Consider the following 20246-nt stretch of genomic DNA (forward strand, 5'->3'; position numbering starts at 1 on the left):
CATCTTTGCCTCGATCCTGACTAGTTTCCCAGTCCCTGCCGCTGAAAAACATTCCCACAGCATGATGCTGCCACCACGCTTCACCGTAGGGGTGGTGCCATGCTTCCTCCAGACGTGACGCTTGGCATTCCGGCCAAATAGTAATCTTGGTTACATCAGACCAGATAATCTTGTTTCTCATGGTATGAGAGTCTTTAAYTGCCTTTTGGCATACTCCAAGCGGGCTTTCATTTGCCTTTTACTGAGGAGTGGCTTCCGTCAGGCCACTCTACCATAAAGGCCTGATTGGTGGAGTGCTGCAGATGGTTGTCCTTCTGGAAGGTTCTCCCAACTCCACAGAGGAACTCTGGAGCTCTGTCAGAGTGACCATTGGGTTCTTGGTCACCTCCCTGACCAAGGCCCTTCTCCCCGGATTGCTCAGTTTTACCGGGCGGCCAGCTCTAGGAAGAGTCTTGGTGGTTCCAAACTTTTTCCATTTAAGAAGGATGGAGGCCACTGTGTTCTTGGGGACCTTCAATGCTGCAGACATTTTTTGCTACGCTTCCCCAGATCGGATCCTCGACACAATCCTGCCTCGTAGCTCTAAGGACAATTCCTTCGACCTCATGGCTTGGTTTTTTCTCTGACATGCTGTGGACTCCAATCAAGTCGATGAAACTCCCCAAGGATTATCAATGGAAATAGGATGCACTTGAGCTCAATTTCGAGTCTCATAGAAAAGGGTCTGAAAGCTTATGAAAATAAGGTAATTCTGTTTTTTATTTGTAATAAATTAGCTAAAATAAAATACTGTTTTCATTTTGTCATTATGGGGTATTGTGTGTAGATTGCTGAGAAGAAAATATATTAAATCAATTTTAGAATAAGACTGTAACGTAACAAAATGTGGGAAAATGTCTGAATACTTTCCGAAGGCACTGTATGTTAATAACTTGTTCAATAAAAGCAATGGAAGATAGATGGGGATTCCAAGGGGGGTTCCTTAAATAATTCAGGTGCAGGATTCAGTAATAACAACATTTTTTAAGAGTAATCCATTGAGAAATGGGAAGATATATCTCTGTATACCAGGCAAACAACGACATTGCAAAAGCATCTGCTCTGTAACATACAACTCAAAGATACAAGCTTCATGGCAGTGCATTGTCCTCATTTAAAATATTGGTTTGACCCTGCCTAATATCAATAATAGTTGCAGGGCTGCCATTCAAAACCATGATTCAAAAACCTTGTTTTTGAGATAAATAAACAAGCCCAGCTTGCTGTCTGTTCTGTTCATGGTTATATGAATCACTAATACGCCCATCAGAATGAGACTGGGCTGTGTCCATTATGGGAAATAACCACATCCCTTTTTCTGACACTGTCACACCCTGGCCTTAGTATTCTTTGTTTTCTTTATTATTTTAGTTAGGTCAGGGTGTGACATGGGGAATGTATGTGTTTTTGTAGTGTCTAGGGTGGTTGTATGGTTTAGGGGGTTAAATAGAGTAGATGGGTTTGTGTTTAYTATAGGTGTCTAGCTGTGTCTATGGTTGCCTGAATGGTTCTCAATCAGAGACAGATGTCATTAATTGTCTCTGATTGGGAGCCATATTTAAGGCAGCCATAGGCACTAGGTTAATGTGGGTAATTGTCTATGTTGTACGTATGTAGCTTGTGTGTGCACTTACGTCTATAGCTTCACGATCGTTTGTTGTTTTGTTTCAGTTTGTTAAAGTGTTCGTTACGTGTTTTTCCTTTCTCTAAAATAAAAGAGAATGTATTTTGCACACGCTGCGCCTTGGTCCACTCTCTCTCAGCAAGACGATCGTGACAGACACATTTTTAAAGGCCTACATTTTCCATGAATGTGAACATAAAGTCACAAATGCCAGAAAAAGGGGAATAGACAAACACATTCCTTTTGTGTTCTGTGAATCTCAATGATCATTCAAATGACCTGGGTTATACAGAGCATGTGGAGGGAAGCAGAGGCATTGATCACTCCAGTTAATGGCACCATATCCTACATCCCAAATGGCACCATATCCCCGCTCCTATGGGCCCTAGTTAAACGTAGTACACTAAAAGGGGAATAGGGTGCCATTTGGGACACATCCAATATGTTTCACATGGTGGGTGAGCCTGACAAACAGCAAGTTGATGCACCCTGATTTTCAGCTATAGGGTGCAAGGTGAAAGATTKGTTTTTTATTAGATGATATTACCACTCTATAGCCTTGGCTTGTCAGGTGGGTGGTTAGAATCCATAAGTACATGCTAGGAAGATGTGTTATTTGATGAGGGCATAATGTAGTGTCTAACCACATATGAACATATGCTGTTACTCTGCCTCCTCGTGTCAAAGGAGACCACATCTTCGGAAGTAGGTAACCATAAGCSAATAACATCTATGATTGTCTTGTACCAGATATGTAAGTACAGGCAGGTACATAATAGGCTACTTATCACTGCTTGTTCTGTTTTCCAAGAAAAAGGGAAGTAGCGTACAGTACCAGTCAAAAGTTTGGACACACCTACTCATTCAAGGGTTTTTCTTTACTACAGTTAGTSTTCAATTAATGCATGTGAACGCATGCCGACAACATAGTAATTTAGTACGTTTTTTTCAGTAGCAGTTCCTCTGGTATTATGCCCATGTCAACAGGCAGGAGGTCTATCGAGATAGAATGCAATCAAATAATTTACCATTAAACAAAGCATTTTAACACTGAACAAGCGAATGGATCCATCAYATACCTATTGCGACATTGCATGCATTTGAGACTGATAGTATGAAGAGAGGTGACACCGCAAGTCTGATGTGTAACCCAATTGAGCCGTTGAATGTGATAAACTAAAACTTCATGTTTTCAACTAATTTGGTGTTGGCTCTGGGAGCCAGAGGTAGCTCACTCAGGATCATTGAGCACTGTAAAGACCTGAGCCTGTCAGTTTAACTACAAATGTACTCACTACAGTGTTGCCAAGAGTAGCATACAGGAATATAAAAGTTCCAGCCCCCATAACAATTGCAGGTCTCACTCAGTTGGACTTTGTAAAAAAGTACTGTGTGTCTTCATTGCAGTGATTTGATAAGATACTTCATAGCAGCTGCATAGGGAGATAACTTGCCTAGGGCATAAGTAGGAAGTCTCTGGATGGTTTAAATTGGCACTGTAGTGAAATAATATAATGATAATGTAGAGCTGTCCATGGTAAATTAGGGATATGAACCATAATTGCACATTAAAAGGTATAATCCATAATATAAATATCTGGTTACAATTAAGAAAAGTGAAGAAAATAAAAATATATTGATGGTTGTGAAATTATTTACTTTTTTAAGATTAAAAAAACTAATCGTGTTTTTATGGTGATTGTTTCTCAATTTCTTAGATGAATTCAAGGCCTTCATGAAAAAACTACCAACGGACCGTTTTTTAAACACATCCATGGTATTCAAGTTTTGGGCAACAGATGCAGCTCTACAGAAGCGCTACAGCCAATTGGAGATCAGCACCAATTTGGTTCTTGGGAAAGCCCAGAAGATTGTGAGGAAACTCTTCACTCTGAGCAAGCGCTGTCCCAAACTGCCAAGGATCAGCCTCTCTAGAGAAAGGTACGAAAATGGGAACATCACATGCTCTTAAATGATTGCTCAAATATATTGTAATATCTGCCATATCAGATGAAAACTTGTTTGTATTGGCTTTTGAACATCTTACACCTACTTTATTGGTAAATTACATAAATTAACTATTACGTAAAACCACTTGATGGCATTTTATCATCATTGTTTCCTCTTTTATATCAAGTTATGTTGTTTGGGTCAGGTCTTCATGGTCTTCACCCTTGACTTTTTCCCCATTTTGTGGTGTTACAGCCTGAATTTAAAATGGATTTAATTGAGAAGTATTCAACACGTTTTTWATGGCAAGCCTAAATAAGTTCAGGAGTAACAATTTGCTTAGCATGTCACATAATAAGTTGCATGGACTCAATAATAGTGTTTAACATGATTTTTMAATGACWACCTCAACTCTGTACCCCACACATACAATTATCTGTAAGGTCCCTTAGTCGAGCAGTGAATTTCAAACACAGATTCAACCACAAAGACCTGGGAGGTTTTCCAATGCCTCACAAAGGGCACCTATTGGTAGATGGGTATTTTTAAAAAAGCAGACGTTGAATATCCCTTTAAGCATGGTGAAGTTATTAATTAAACTTTGGATGGTGTATCAATACACCCAGTCACTACAAGATACAGGAGTCCTTCCTAACTCAGTTGCCTGAATGGAAGGATACTGCTCAGGGATTTCACCATGAGGCCAATGGTGACTTTAAAACAGAGTTTAATGGCTGTGAAAGGAGGATGGCTCAACAACATTGTTGTTACTCCACAATATTAACCCAATTGACAGAGTGAAAAGGAAGCAGGTACAGAATAAAAATATTCCAAAACATGCATCCTGTTTGCAACAAGGCACTAAAGTAATACTGCAAAAAATGTGGCAAAGCAATTCACTTTTTGTCCTGAATACAACATCTTATGTTTGGGGCAAATCCAATACACCACATAACTGAGTACCACTTAGGGCTGTTGCGGTGACCGTATTACTGCGGCGGTGATGAGTCATGAAGACAGTTAAATTCCATGTGACCGTTTAGTCATGTTAATTAGGCTTCTCCCAGCTCTGATGCCGCTGATGGTCATTAGTAGCCTACCAAACTTGCTAACGGCCTTGTACTCGGCACTCTATTGTCCCTCTAATCACTTTGACATCAATGCAAATTTATCAAAATCTAATCAAACATGAGCTCATGTCACGCAACATTTCTATAGGCTATGTAATTGGGCAAGAAAACAGAGGAGGAACCCATCTGCTTTCTGTAGGCTAGGCCTACTATATTTATTTCTCAACTTTCCTAATATTAATCACATTGCTTATATTTACAACAGGAGTATTGCCTACCTGGCTGGCATGAAAATGAACCACAGGAAAAGCGTCCTCCATTCGCTATTTTTTTTTTTTTTTTTTATCGATACAGGTGCATGATAATGGTCCATTCTAAATCAAAACAAATTTCACACAAATATTATTTAGTATAATTAAAGACCAGATTAAATCAAGAATAGTCTGATGACAATATTAGCATATCACTTGTGAATGATGCCCAGCATAATAAACAATGTATTTTTTTGCAACTTTTTCTGAACATAGTCGCACACATCATGTAGCCTAGCTCATAGGCCTAGTTCGTTTCACAACTAAAGTGGCCAAATAACTTCTTAAAATTAAGAAGGGGTGTAAAGCCTAACTGGCATCCATAAGCAGCGAGTGAGTTTAAAGTTTGTGGAAACTAATTTTCACCATTAAAATTCACCTTTATAATAAAAGCATTACATGCATAAGTGCATTTGCGGTCACTTTTGAGAATGGTGTTTCTCGCTAATAGAACATTCACGGTTATAGCCTACTACCATGTGCGCATTTCTGCACTTATAATGTGAAGAAATAGCCTAATAGTTTATCAACATTTTAAGCTAAAAACGTTCTGATCTATTGCATCAGCCACATTGCATAAAAACGTTTTTTTGATGGTAGTTGTTGAATTTGAGATCTATCGAATCCCACAACTGTCCCAGACTATGTTTGGAATATTTATTTCTCACACAGAATAGGTCGACCTTTTCACTATGGAGGATACAAGATTGACATGGGATAGTGCTTTTGCTGTTCGTTAGGCCTACTCATGTTGTTTGCTGACGAAAAGTAAATGTGGACAGTTCTTCCATTATCTTCAATATGCACCTCAGAATTGGATAAGGATGCGCGCAGTTGCATCCCCGATGTGTCGGTCTTCACTTGTAGCCTGTGAGAAAGATCTGATCACGTGATGGAGAGCCATGTAAGTGAGAGGTAATTCAGAGCGTGCAGCACTCGGGGAGAAGGGCACAATGCAAGCACTCAGGGAAAAAGGGGCAACGCAGCACTCAGGGAGAAAGGCACAACGCAGCACTCAGGGAGAAGGGCACAAGAGAAGGGCACAACGGCCACTAGCCGCAAACGGCATGGATTTTTTTAGGGTGCATTACGGCCACACTTTGTTAACCGCTCAACACAGAATAGCKGCATGTATGCACTCTCTCAAATCYTTTGGAGAAAATACCCTTTATATTTTATTCAGCTTTGTTCAATTGCATTCTTCAAACTATAAAATAATGCCACGGAATTCTAAGCAAATCTTCTCRGCTAAATTAACTAGTGTAGCCCACAGCCATTTGGCATAGCCAGATCAGTACCTAACCTAAGGACAACTCAGAGTATGCTATTCTGTTCTTCTGAAATAGACTACATTTTCTTCATATCATGCTTCTTTAGAACTGTCTAAAATAAATAATGGATTTATTGTGAAGATGTAGGTTATATTACATGGATTTATTAGACTAAAATGTAGATGTTCCAAAGGTCTGCATCAATGGGTTGTGTGGAAGCCAGGAGATGCTAAATGTGTTTATGTTTATTAGCGGTCAATTACCGTGAGACCGACAGTTATTTGCTTGACAATTACCGGCTGACGAAATTTCGTGACTGCCATAGCCCTAGTACCTTCTCTCCATATTTTTAAGCATAGTGTTGGCTGCATCATGTTATCGGTATGCTTGTAATCAATAAGGGCTGGGGAGTTTTTAAGGATAAAAAATAAACAGAATGGAGCTTAGCACAGGCAAAATCCTAGTGGAAAACCTTGTTCAGTGTGCTTTCCACCAGCCACTGGGAGATGAATTCACCTTTCAGCAAAACCATAACCTAAAACACAAGGCCAAATCTACATTGGAGTTGCTTACCAAAAAGACAGTGAATGTTCATGAGTGGCCAAGTTACAGTTTTTACTTAAATCTGCTTGAAAATGTATGGCAAGACCTGAAAATGTTTGTTTAGCAATGATCAACAACCAATTTGACAGAGCTTGAAGAATTTTMAAAAGAATAATGGGCAAATGTTGCACAATCCAAGTGTGGAAAGCTCTTAGAGACTTACCCAGAAAGACTCAGCTGTAATCACTGTCAAAGGTGATTCTAAAATGAATTGATTCAGGGGGTTGAATACTTATCAAGATATTTTAGTGTTTTATTTTTCATAAATGTTTTACAGATGTTAGAAATGTTATTCCACTTTGACAATATAGAGTATTTTGTGTAGATTGTTGTCAAAATGTGGAAAAAGTAGAGAGGTGTGAATACTTTATGAAGGCACTGACTTGGCTGATTTGTCTCATTAAGATGCAATTTGTTATCTGGTGCTGTGAGAAAACCAGGGCAAGAGTCTGAAATGAAAGAGAGGGCGAGAGAAAGCTGTTTAGTATCTCTGCCCCGATTGAAGTGGTCTGTATGATGTGAGGTCTACGATGGCATGTCTTTAATCAAGTGCTCTTAGAGACAACAGGTTGGTGTTATTAACGTCTTGCCCACTGAACACTTCAATTTCTTTGACAGGCGCTACACCTCTGGCTGTCATTCACTTCCTTAACTCTGTTCAAACAAATAAAAACAATCTATTCAACTCAGCTGAGCCAGAAGATGTATTCTACATTATCATGTGCTATATAATCCCTCATTTTGATATGCATGCCTGCGGAAAGGAAAAGTTTCATTTTTTAGCTTTATGTTGTGCAAGTCCCAATACAAAACCTGTTGAGTAAAACTACTATTTGCAGAACCAACTACTCAATAGTGCTTAGTAGAAAGTTGCAGCAAAGTACAACATTTTTAATTTATGTACAATATTTGTGTTATTTTCCCCCTAAATGAGGTTGCACAAAAAATATCTAATCCTACCAAAGCTTGTACATAAATAATGAACACAGATTTAATAGCAAATTCACTTTATAGTGAGCATTATGTATAATAAATCGACAAATAGATACAATCTAAGAATGATTTAGCAATAACATATTGGTATTTAAAAGAACAAGTATGTTCTGCAGGTTCTGGAATACACGTTCTGCATTATTCAATAGGGATGAGAAATAGTGTGAAATGGACTCTGGAAGACACACTCCAGAGTAAACTGAACAGTTGGGAGAAGGATCTTGTGTGTAAGACCCTTGCTATTCTTCTGAATCCCAAAGACGGGCGATAAGCCTTTTAAAGGCCACATCAATCATTATTTGACACTTACTAAATGGGATGATGTTAAGTGAACGTTAAGGGCTATATTCCGCGATTGAAATGTAAAGGTTATTTCCGATTGAGCCGACATATGCAGCATTTACCCTGAATGCAGTCTTTGCTAAAGTGGGAATATTGTCTTTAAATTTCAGCTTTCGCTGTAAAGCTGAATTTCTGCGATGTGCATTGAATATAGCCCTAAGACATTGTCATCACTTGTGTCCTGTATGCACTCCTCTATCCTTTCTATAGGGTACAATAGTGTTAGTCAAAGGTACATTTTTTAAAGTAAAGATGATCTCAAAGTCAAATTATGTTTTTGAAAATAATGCTCTTTCCTCTTTAGGACACCAGAATTTTGGCTGAGCAAGGCCCAGTCACTCCTGTACTGCAACGAGCATGGAATCCTGGGCACGTTTTCAGAGGAGATGCAGAGCTGCACCTGCACTGCAGAGCACAGTAGCGCCTGCCAGGGGACAGTGCCCTGTGAGGTCGGAGAGGGGTCAACCTGCCTCTCATGTGCCCCGGACAACATCACCCGCTGTGGCTCGTGCCACCTTGGCAACATCCTGCACCTGGGCTCGTGTCGGCCCAACATAGCAAACTCTCTGGACCACTACCTGAACATTGACTTTGACATGCCGGACACAGAGGTCAAGTATCTGCTCCAGCAGCTGGACAGTCGCATGGAGGTCCATGCCATCTACATCAGCAATGATGTGCGTCTGGGCAGCTGGTTCAACCCGGCCTGGAGGAAACGCATGCTCCTCACTCTAAAGAGCAACAAAAACAAATCCAACCTCATTCATATGCTAATGGGAATCTCATTCCAGATCTGCTCCACTAAAAACAGTACCCTGGAGCCTGTGCCTGCTATCTATGTCAACCCATTTGGGGGCAGCCATTCGGAGAGTTGGTTCATGCCTGTCAACCAGCAGGACTTCCCAGACTGGGAGAGAACTAAATTGGATGCCTCTCTGCAGTGCTACAACTGGACGCTGATGCTGGGCAACAAGTGGAAGTCCTTCTTCGAGACGGTGCACATTTACCTGCGCAGCCGCATCCTGACCGACGACCCCACTGTCAACGAGACCCTTTTCTACGAGCCCCTGGACCTGGACGACCACACGTCCAACCTGGGCTACATGAAGATCAACAGTCTCAAGGTGTTCGGCTACAGCATGCACTTTGACCCAGAGAGCATCAAAGACCTGATTTTGCAGCTGGACTACCCGTACACGCAAGGAACCCAGGACGCAGCCTTTCATATGCTGCTGGAGATGAGAGACCGCATCAACCGGCTCTCCCCGCCCGGAGTGCAGCCATTGGACATCTTTTCATGTCTGCTCCGCCACAGGCTTAAGCTCTCCACCAGCGAGGTGGTGCGCATCCGAGACTCCCTCCAGATTTTCAACTCCAAGCTGCCCAATTCCTCTGAGGCAGAGCTGGGCCAGTTATGCAGCTAGCTCAGTCTAAATTAGGGTCCAGGAGTGCTGCGCTGCTGGTTACTCTTCAGTCATCCGCCAATTTATCCATCTGGTTTGGAAAACATGTACATATATTTCTGAGATGTCTAGAACATTCCTATACACTTGCTGAAAGACTGTGGTGTGTGTTGAATCTGTTGAATGTGGAGTGATGTCATGACAACAGATCGTTTTTAAWATAGAAAGCAAGGAGCTCAGATGAGTTTTCAAAAGGATCACTATGGCTGTTCATCTGTTGGCATGAAGTTAAGGAAATGGAACAGGATTTCCCTTTCTAACTTTTTTTCTTTGGTTACAGAACAATTTAATTTAAAAGGGAGAATATGATGTGCTGAATGAGTTGTTGATTATGCTTAACGGTTTATTTTGATAATCATTGACTTTTTTTATCCTTGCCTCTCCATTTTATCTTCGTTCAAAACCATACAAGATATGTATTTGTGCTTAACATTTGGTTGAGAAGCCCATGACTGAATCGTTCTATTCAGCAACATTACTTTACCAAAAGAAGGTGAAKATTGTGGCAAACTGAGTGGCATAAATGTCTTAAATGTTGAGTTTAGTTTTTCAGCTGACTTCAAAATGAATTCTTCTGACATGGTTACAAAAGGTCTGTGGATACAGCTCTGTAAATATTGCTCCATCTATGTGGAAAGTGCACATAACTTTTATTTGATAACCAAGTGCAAACACCCCAAAAATATTTGTAACAAAAAAAAATCATGCCTTATAATGGAGAGTCAATGTTCAGATAAAAAGCACATTTAGTTCAGTTTAATTTCCAAGCTAGATGTTTTGAATATATTTTGCAAACATAACACCTTTTTTGGAATAGGCTAACTGTATTTGCATTCTAATGAGTACACTGTATTGTGGATCTTACCTGTAAATGCCAGTCACAATTCCAGTTAAACATATTGCGGACTTTTATTATTTTTTAAACTAGTTCTTTAACTCAAATGTTTATTAATGGTATTCACGGTAGGCCTAGATTGGAACTCAAATAAATATGAGCTGATAAACTGGAGACCATGCATTTCTCTTAGTATATTCCAACTGGATATGTTTCAAATCTTTTACATGGATTGTGATGGTTCAACAATTGACCATACTGCTATATCTGTATCATATGTTAAAGTACTATTTGACCTTTCATTATCTACAAAACCTACATCTTTAGTGAAAAAATGCTGTCATAAATCTACTGCTGGAATAGGTGTGTTTATAGGATTTATCAATTGTACCATTGGACAATAGGAACATTTGGTCTCGACAAAGAACACATATTTAAATGTCCCTCTTCACTGTACGAATCCTCTTTGTTACCATGAAATGGAAAAATGCTGGGTGCTTCCTGATAAGATGAATGTTCTCTAATATATGAAGTGCAGCATTTGCAAGTTAAAACTAATTTCCAAGGTTGTCACAGAGCACGGGAACCAAACACACATTGTCACATTGCATCAAACTCACTGTGCCTCTGAACAACCTGGGAAAAACATCAAACTATTTTAATGAGATGGGAGTCACAAACACAGAGTTTGTAAATAAAAGTTATTTATCTTGATGTCATCTAGAAATCACCACTTGCCCTTCAGCTAATCGTCAGGACAGTGAAGGACACCCAATCAATCAAGGAGGGTCTATTATGCTGTGTAAACATTTCAAACATTCCCACAAGAAAATGAGGGAAATGGGGTTGGCAATTTTTCTCCAATGATTTATTATGTTTTGAGAGTCCAATAATTTAATTGAGGTATTGTGGTATTGGTCAAATAAAATCTGGTTCTTGTACTTCTTTTTTGCCTGTACCAGTGTAGGTCATGTAGTACAGTCATCAATTACAATTTGGATTATAGGTTCAGGGAAATGTTAGAAATACAAAGTGTCTGGAGAATAGATTATTATTAGCACACAGAGAAAGAGAGAGGGGGAGAGAGAGAGAGACAGAGAGAGAGAGAGAGAAACTATAAACATTATCAACAACAAATACAATGTACTATTCCAATTTCATTACTATGGACATTATCATATAATAGAAACATTCAAACATTCCACTCCAATTCCACATCCACTTGCATATCAGTCTAAAATCTAAGGATGCAAATGAATGCATTAACTCTCCTTGACTTGATTGGCTAGCCTCTCGTTACATGATAGACAGTACACTGAGTACAGCAGATGATTTCATAGAGCATTTATTTGCCATGTATTCCTTTCTGTTTGTTGCCTTTGACTGCCTCTGACTGCCTCAGTCCATAGGACAGTAACTGACGGTTAGCATGGCTGCCAGCACACAGCACTTATCATACCACCCAGATGMTCTTCTTTCAAACTCTATTCTTTTATGTCAATCAGTGGTGTGATTTGTTTCAATTTCTTCCAATTCTGCCACATTGGACTTCTTTTAACATTTGAGGCACTTCATTGTTAACGGCGGCCGTCCTTGAGCTTTTTATGGCCACCAGGTTCAAGGCTGGACAGCTCTTTTCACGTGTGCTCTATCCATTTTCCATTGGTGAGAGGACGCCTGACATGTAAATATCCCTGTGGAAGTAAAGGGTCTTCCACAATGCCAACACTGTCACTTAGCAGTGGCCTGTTTGTCTGGTGTGCAAGTCTTGGGACTGGTGCCAATGTCCTTAGGCCTCAGAGAGGCATGACCTCACTATTATGGTTTATAACTTATTTGATATGTGGGGGACATCTTTCTTTCCACAGGGAGCCGATCTTAGCTTTTCAATGGGTAATGATATGAGAGAATGGCACCACTATATGAGGTTATCATTACAGTTTGATTTGAATGTCATCTTTAGCTGCCTTTATTTAATTACATTTTCTATATCAGTATTGCTACCATCAAAATCAAACTATATATAAAGGTGGTAGTAACATGGTTTAAAGATTTGAACAAGTTGTGAACACTTACAATGATCAATTATATACATTTATCTCTGATATAATTACAGTTATAACTTGTTCCTATATTTCTACCATGTAAGTACCTATGCTGTAAAGTACACTACTTATACGAGCCATTCAAGAAATAAGCAACAAACTCTCTGTATGTCTAGCTTGTACTATTCCTGACATAATTAACCCAAGCAATTTTTCCGTACAGTATGAAAGGTAATTGTCGTTCGAAAAATGTACAAATATTTCCTAAACGCCTTCAACTTCTGTATGGTTATAGAATAAGATGTTGTTTTGGCCCTGAAAGCTACAAATGTCCAGAACCAAAGTGCTGAATGTAAATATTCTTAGGTTGACTCCATCRACTTTGATCAGACTCTACTTCACACAGCTCAATCAAGAATATGAAATATCAGCTCAGTATCCAGCTGAAAGAATTATATTTGATTATATGATCATGTTTTATGTATTTGTATCTGTACATACTGAATGAGGCGCTACATACACAAACATACTGATATGCTTACTGGTTGGCTCTGTAAAGAACCGTTTAACTTTTTATTATTGTTTGATCAAAAATATTTGTTTCTCTCAATGTTTTAACAGGATGTAAATGTTCTTATATTAAATAATAAAAAAGAACAACTAAGTTTGCATTCCTTTGTATTCTCTCCATATAAAAACAATGAATTGGATACACGGTATTTCAGATATGCAATCGAAAGACATTGGCACATGTTACCTTTTTGCAGCTGCGTATGTGTTCTGATAATGATATTTAATTCTGACTACTTTCGATGTCAGTGGAGGCTGCTGGGAGGAGGTATAGGAGGARGGGCTCATTGTAATGGCTGGAACGGAATAAAAGGAACGGAGTCAAACGTGGTTTCCATATGTTTGTGTTTGATACCGTTCCATTTATTCCATTCCAGCCATTACAATGAGGCAGTCCTCCTACAGCTCCTCCCAGCAGCCTTCACTGATATATGTGTTGTTATTGCAATGTTACTCTGCAGTGAGGTGCAAACTTTACTTTGGACTGTCGTCGTGGATACAACCGCAAATCAATACATATTAGTACCTGACAAATGTCTGGTCTGAATGAGAAGAAGAGTAATATTTAAATTGAATAAAGTTCATGGTGGTTTATTTATCCCTGCCAAAAACTCTTTAAGAAATAAAGGTCAGCCCAGAAAAAGAGGGAGAGAGAAATTTGCATGCAAGCATTCTGTGCTTGGGTAAAGATCTGTGAATCGATAGGCTGACTGAGGGCTGACAGAATGACAGGTGCTGGGATTGCTGAAGGACATCTGGGGAAGGAGGGGAGACAGAGAATCTGACAGCTAGCTTTAATGAATAGTAATTATTTCCCAAGTAGAAGTGTGTCTGTGCAGCATTGGGTGGAAAAACTGACACCAAGCAGTCAACACATCTGTTTCAGCTACATGTCATGACTGTTGGAGGCTGTGATTGTATACAATGCAGATGTATTATTTGATGCCCTACATTGAATCGTGGCACGATGCCAATGCTGAAACTCTATGGCCTTTTGTGTGAACATGTTTTGAAGAAAGGCCTTTATAATGACAACTTCTCAATAGCTTAAAGTTATTCAGCATCATGCACAGGAAGTAAGGGTGAAGTACTGTGTGAGCAGAAGAGAGGACCAATGATAATCCACTTAATTCTAAATTGACATGATGAGGTGAAATTAGGTGACATTTAATGATGTCTGACTGCAAACGAGACACAACAACACAGTATTTCACAATAAATCATAGATTTATAATGATTTATAAAAGACAAGTGAGTATCTTCACCATAGTGCTCTTAATCTTCTCAGTCTTCAAGACCGTCAAGTTAAGTTACATTTTAAACCGAAGTATGGAAAGTGAGAATTGACTCACAGTATCCTCAGGGCTGAGAAATTGTAAGGAGGATTGTCCAAAAAGAAAGAAATATAAAAGGACTGGCTTTCTAGATCTCTTCGATGCTTTAGGCCATGAAACAATAAGAGGGCAAAAGAGGGCTTCTTATTGGCTATGACTCATCTGAAGCTGCACTGTGTGGCCTCGAAGGGATAGTTCGGTATTTTGGCAATGAGGCCCTTTATCTACTTCCCCAGTCAGATCAACTTGTTGATACCATTGTTATGTATCATGCGTCCAGTATGTAGGGCCTTATTGCCAAAATCCCAAACTATCCCTTTAAAAGTAGATTTTTGGTGTTCTCAACATTTGAAGATGACAGGGATACAACCACTTTATTAAGTCATTGCAAGGGGGTTAGATACGATACAAGGTTTCTACAAAAATCTTGTTGCTGAAGCCTCATTGATGGAATGTGGGTGGCCAACTAGTATAATGGTATTGAACTTGGCAAACAATCAATAGCAATACTAAAGGCTCAATTAATACCTTGAAGAGTGTGGAGGGGAGTGGAGGGGAGAGGAGGGGAGTGGAGGGGAGAGGAGGGGAGTGGAGGGGAGAGATGTGTGTCAGTCTTTCTCAAGTGGTCTGGACTTCAAAGGAGCTGTTTGATATACCATATTTTTGTAAATAATGACAATCTAAAATGGCCAGTACAGGAAGTAGTCACATTAACTTCATGTTTAGTCTTCAATAAAAGGTTTACGTAGGTAGGAATTCATGTTTGATGTGAGCTGAAGTGAACGGTTTCATTTATTACGTTTTATTTTATTTCTCGACTTAATGAATTAACTGATACAGCTCTCTTGTACCACCATTTGAATAGTGTATTTTGGATTGAAATAATATGATAACAATGTGTTATGTAAATGGTAATCAGATCTTGAGACTCTAATCGTAGTCATGTCTGCAGCAATATGGGAGGAGATAAACCAGTGCAGAAAAGATGCATGCACCGTATCTTGCAAAGAAATCCAATAGCCTTGAATACTGAGTAGAAAACCACACGATACTATGCAAAACATCCACCAGGTCCTCTTGGGTAAACGTTGGAAGCCAGCGAGGAGAGAGAAGAGGCAAAGAGGAGGAGAGGAGAGGGGGACAAAAAAGTTATCTGAATCATCAGGGGGGAGTGAAAGATGAGTTTAAGAGAGATCAGTGATGTGCGAAAACATATGCCACTTGTAGGGTTTGGGCTTTATGCGTAAGAGCATGTGAGAATGGTTTTGAAAGAGAGAAGCTTTGAGAAGTTATCAAGGTCAGGACGTTTGAAGTGTCCTTGATGCCATCAAAGGGTTATTCTCTTCAAGTGGTGACAAGAGGAGGTCCAGTTATTCCAAGAAGTTGCCCAGGGGACATGGACACTCTAGAAAAGAGCAGCAGATGTATTTGCCACCACCATGTTCAGAGGGACACCACGAGAGCAATAGAGGGAAAATGCACATGACAATCCAACAGGGACATGGATGATGGTTTATCGTTGTCTGCATTGAACACAGGGGAATCTATGGAGAAATTAGGGTCACACCCGGAGGAAGTTGGAATTGTTAAAAGTTGTGTAGTGTCCACACGACAGAAAACATGTTTTCAGGCAACAACATAAAGTTGGAGAGAAAGTTGGATCGGGAGTTAGCTAGAGTTGAGCCAGATGGCTATATGACAGATTATGGGACTAGATTTCACAAAAACAAAAGAACAGGGACCAAGACACTATTTCAGTAAAACTAAATCAATAGCCACTTATGTTGCTAGCTTGTTAGCAGTTTTCTGTTTGGCACAATGTGATATGCTGGGAACATTGGAGACACACAATTTAAAATGTTGGGTTTGTATACTCTAGTTCTTGTCCACACCAAAACTGTGTTTAAATAGATTGTCTGTCTGCCACATCTTCCTTCCTATTGTCCACGGTCTTGTCTCCGACACACTGTCATGATTTCATAGAGTTTCAAATATATATATATAAAGGCAAGTATTTTAATACGGCTGAGTTTTTTTTTGTTTTGAGAAACAGTGAAGCAAAAACTACAAAAGGAGAGGTAGAATTCACTTGAATTACACTCAAAATACAAAACGTATTGGCTACACTACAATTAGAATGGGTGTAGTAGCTTATATATCCTCAAATAAGACTGATCACCATTATTATCTCCTTTGATCATACAGTTAAAATTGTTCTGTGTAAGATAAAGTGATGCAATACATTTTTTTACTTAATCAGTACCAGTGGAGGCTGCTGAGGGGAAGACGGCTCATAATAAAGGCTGGAACGGAGTGAATGGAATGGCATCAAACCATGTGCTTGATACCATTTCCCCCATAACCACTCCAGGCATTACCACAAGCCTGTCCTCCCCAATTAAGGTGCCACCAACCTCCTGTGATCAGTCCACAAAATATACGAAACAGCAAAACACCACATCTTGTGATATCCTGAGGGCTTCAATAATCTGTGTGTGCCCAGTATATTAGTAATAAATACTTAATATGGTGGTGGTGTACTCTGAAAAACTGAGTACTACACAGAATGCTCCAATGAAATGATATGAAAGTAAGTTTTCCCTTTGTGGTTGGAATGGCAGCGAATCAGTGCCTGCGTGAAATCTTTCCCCTGGAGATCAGATTAAAGTTAGCTTGGAGACAAGCTAACTTTATGAGKGGTACCGTGGGGTTTTAGCAAGTGTCTCTTCACAGGCACCCCTGACTGTTTGGCAGTGGCAGACAGTATAATAATTTAAAGGGCAGGTTGGGAGGGAGAATGAATATAAACAAATGAATACAATGTCTCCTACATTAATGTATTATCGTGCTTTGCTCATATCTATCACTTTTAATGGTGTTAAGAATTTTTTTTAAATGAGGAGAGAGGACCAGACTTGAATGCAACACTTTAAATAGATGACTTGAATGCAGCTCCCTAGCAACTCAACAAGCACCAGCTGCTACTAATTGCCAATCAGCCTCCACACCTGTCCTCACTCTCCTTAAGCACCACTGCCACCCTACTTAAACATGACCAAACTAACATTCCTCATCTCTCTTCTGCAGTGCATGTTGAGTAACACTAGTGGTATTGAGTTATAAAAATGGGATCACGCCACCTTCCAGCTAGTATCTCTTAAGTTCTACCAAGGATCTCCTGGGGGGGGATTTCCATCACCACAGCAGTCTAACTACCACGCCCTGATGTCTACCTGAGACTCCAAGCCAAATGCTACAACAGAGTTCCTCAACCTGCAGGCTGAATTTGGCCAGTGGGTGATTTTTATTTGGGCGCCCCAAAAGTATTTTTGTTGGACATAAAATAATGGTGAAACAGCMAATCAGCTCCAAGTGATTAATTTATTTAGGAAATCTGTTCTGAAGTATTCCCATGTGTGAGAGATATACACTGATCGTATACAAATATAAGTATGGTTTGAAATTGTTTCAGTCATATATGTTTGTGTAACGGTCCTGACCTGTTTTATGTTGTTTTTGTATGTGTTTAGGTCAGGGCATGTGTTTTGGGTGGGCAGTCTATGTTATCTGTTTCTATGTTGGTTGTGGTTGCCTGGTATGGCTCTTAATTAGAGGCAGGTGTTTTGCGTTCTCCTCTAATTAAGAGTCATATTTAGGTAGGGTGTTCTCACTGTTTGTTTGTGGGTGATTGTCTCCTGTGTCGTCGAATGTATGTACCATACGGGACTGTTTGGCTGTTCGTTTATTTTGATGTCGTCTGTTTCCTGTCCGTGAGTTTACGTGTAGTTATGTAAGTTTATGTTCAGGTTTCGTCGACGTCGTTTTCTTGTTTTGTAAATTTTGAAGTGTTTTGTTTTTTCGTGTTGCCATCGTCGTATTGAAATAAAAGATGGCTTATTTCCCAAATGCTGCATTTTGGTCTGATGATCCTTCTCTTCTCTCCTCGTCCGAGGATGAGGAGAGCGACAGCCCTTACAGTTTGCTTCTAGTGGTCAATTTGCAGTCTACACATGTATTTGTAATTATGTTCTGGTCTCCTGACCATCCACTCAAGAAAAAAGTCAGCCCGTGGCTTAATCTACATATAGTTGATGATCTCTGCTCTACGGAGTCCACACCCCGTATCCTTCATCTGCAGCCCTCTGCTTCAAATGGTCCATTCTCATTCCCCCTGTATCCACATTCTAAAATCCATTCCATTTCCTCAAATATTCTAAACCTGTTTCATGTCTGGTCCTTAAACTCGTGAAATGGTGTTAAGAGTTGACAGAAATTCTGGAGCGAGGACCAGACTTGAATGCAGCTCCTCAACAAGCATCTGCTGCTACTCATTGCTCATCAGTCTCCACACCTGTCCTCACTCTCCTTAATCACCACTGTCACCCTACAGAAACCTGACCAAATTAACATTCCTATTTGTTCTGCAGTGCATGTCGCATTGCACGACACCACTAGCCTTAAGTTTTTTTTTGCATCTTTCACCTCCCCCGAACAAAAATATAAATGCAACATGCAATTATTTCAAAGATTTTACTGAGTTACAGTTCATATATAGGCCCTAGTCAAAGGATTTCACATGGCTGGGAGTACATATATGCATCTGTTGGTCACAGATGCCTTAAAAAAAAAGCTAGGGGCGGGTATCAGAAAACCAGTCAGGATCTGGTGGGACCACCCTTTTCCTCATTAGGCTTGGCACATCTCCTTCACATACAGTTGATCAGGCCTGTGGAATGTTGTCCCACTTCTCTTCAATGGCCGTGCAAAGTTGGTGGATATTGGCGGGAACTGGAACACGCTGTCGTGCACGTTGATCCAGAGCATCCGAAACATGCTCAATTGTTGACATGCTGGTGAGTATGGAGGCCATGGAAGAACTGGGAAATCTTCAGCTTCCAGGAATTGTGAACAGATCTTTGTGACATTGGGCCGTGCATTATCAAGCTTAAACATGAGGTGTTGGTGGCGGATGAATGGCATGACAATGGGCCTCAGGATCTCGTAATGGTATCTCTTCATTCAAATTGCCATTGATAAAATGCAATTGAGTTTGTCTGTAGTTTATTCCAGCCCATATTCGTTATTCCTAACCCCACCAACACGGGGCACTCTGTTCACAACGTTGACATCAGCAAACCGCTTACCCACATGACGCCATAAACGCTGTCTGTACAGTTGAAACCAGGATTCATCCGGGAAGAGCACACTTCTCCAGCGTGCCAGTGGCCATCGAAGGGGAGCATTTGCCCGCCGAACGGTCAGGTCAAGACCCTGGTGAGGACGACGTGCACGCAGATGAGCTTCCCTGAGACGTTTTCTGAGATTTCGTGCAGAAATTCTTCAGTTGTGCAAACCCACAGTTTCATCAGCTGTCCAGGTGGCTGGTTTCAGATGATCCCACAAGTGAAGAAGCTGGATGTGGAGGTCCTGGGCTGGTGTGGTTACATGTGAAGAAGCTGGATGTGGAGGTCCTGGGCTGGTGTGGTTACATGTGAAGAACGCTGGATGTGGAGGTCCTGGGCTGGTGTGGTACATGTGAAGAAGCTGGATGTGGGAGGTCCTGGGCTGGTGTGGTTACATGTGAAGAAGCTGGATGTGGAGGTCCTGGGCTGGTGTGGTTACATGTGAAGAAGCTGGATGTGGAGGTCCTGGGCTGGTGTGGTTACATGTGAAGAAGCTGGATGTGGAGGTCCTGGGCTGGTGTGGTTACATGTGAAGAAGCTGGATGTGGAGGTCCTGGGCTGGTGTGGTTACATGTGAAGAAGCTGGATGTGGAGGTCCTGGGCTGGTGTGGCT

The 20246-nt window shown here is 40.4% G+C and overlaps 1 protein-coding gene across 1 annotated transcript in view; it reads left to right on the forward strand.

Moving 5' to 3' along the window:
• brinp2 (bone morphogenetic protein/retinoic acid inducible neural-specific 2) overlaps positions 1-12982 on the forward strand; it is a 135527-nt gene extending 122545 nt beyond the window's left edge. Inside the window, exons 7-8 of the mRNA XM_024010462.2 lie at positions 3382-3604; positions 8508-12982. Coding sequence (XP_023866230.1) covers positions 3382-3604; positions 8508-9627 — 1343 coding nt within the window. The 3' untranslated portion in view covers positions 9628-12982. The remainder of the gene's footprint in view (positions 1-3381; positions 3605-8507) is intronic.
• The last annotated feature ends 7264 nt before the right edge of the window (positions 12983-20246 follow it).

This window comes from Salvelinus sp. IW2-2015, linkage group LG19 (genome assembly GCF_002910315.2).
Source record: "Salvelinus sp. IW2-2015 linkage group LG19, ASM291031v2, whole genome shotgun sequence".
NCBI classification, from domain to species: Eukaryota; Metazoa; Chordata; class Actinopteri; order Salmoniformes; family Salmonidae; genus Salvelinus; species Salvelinus sp. IW2-2015.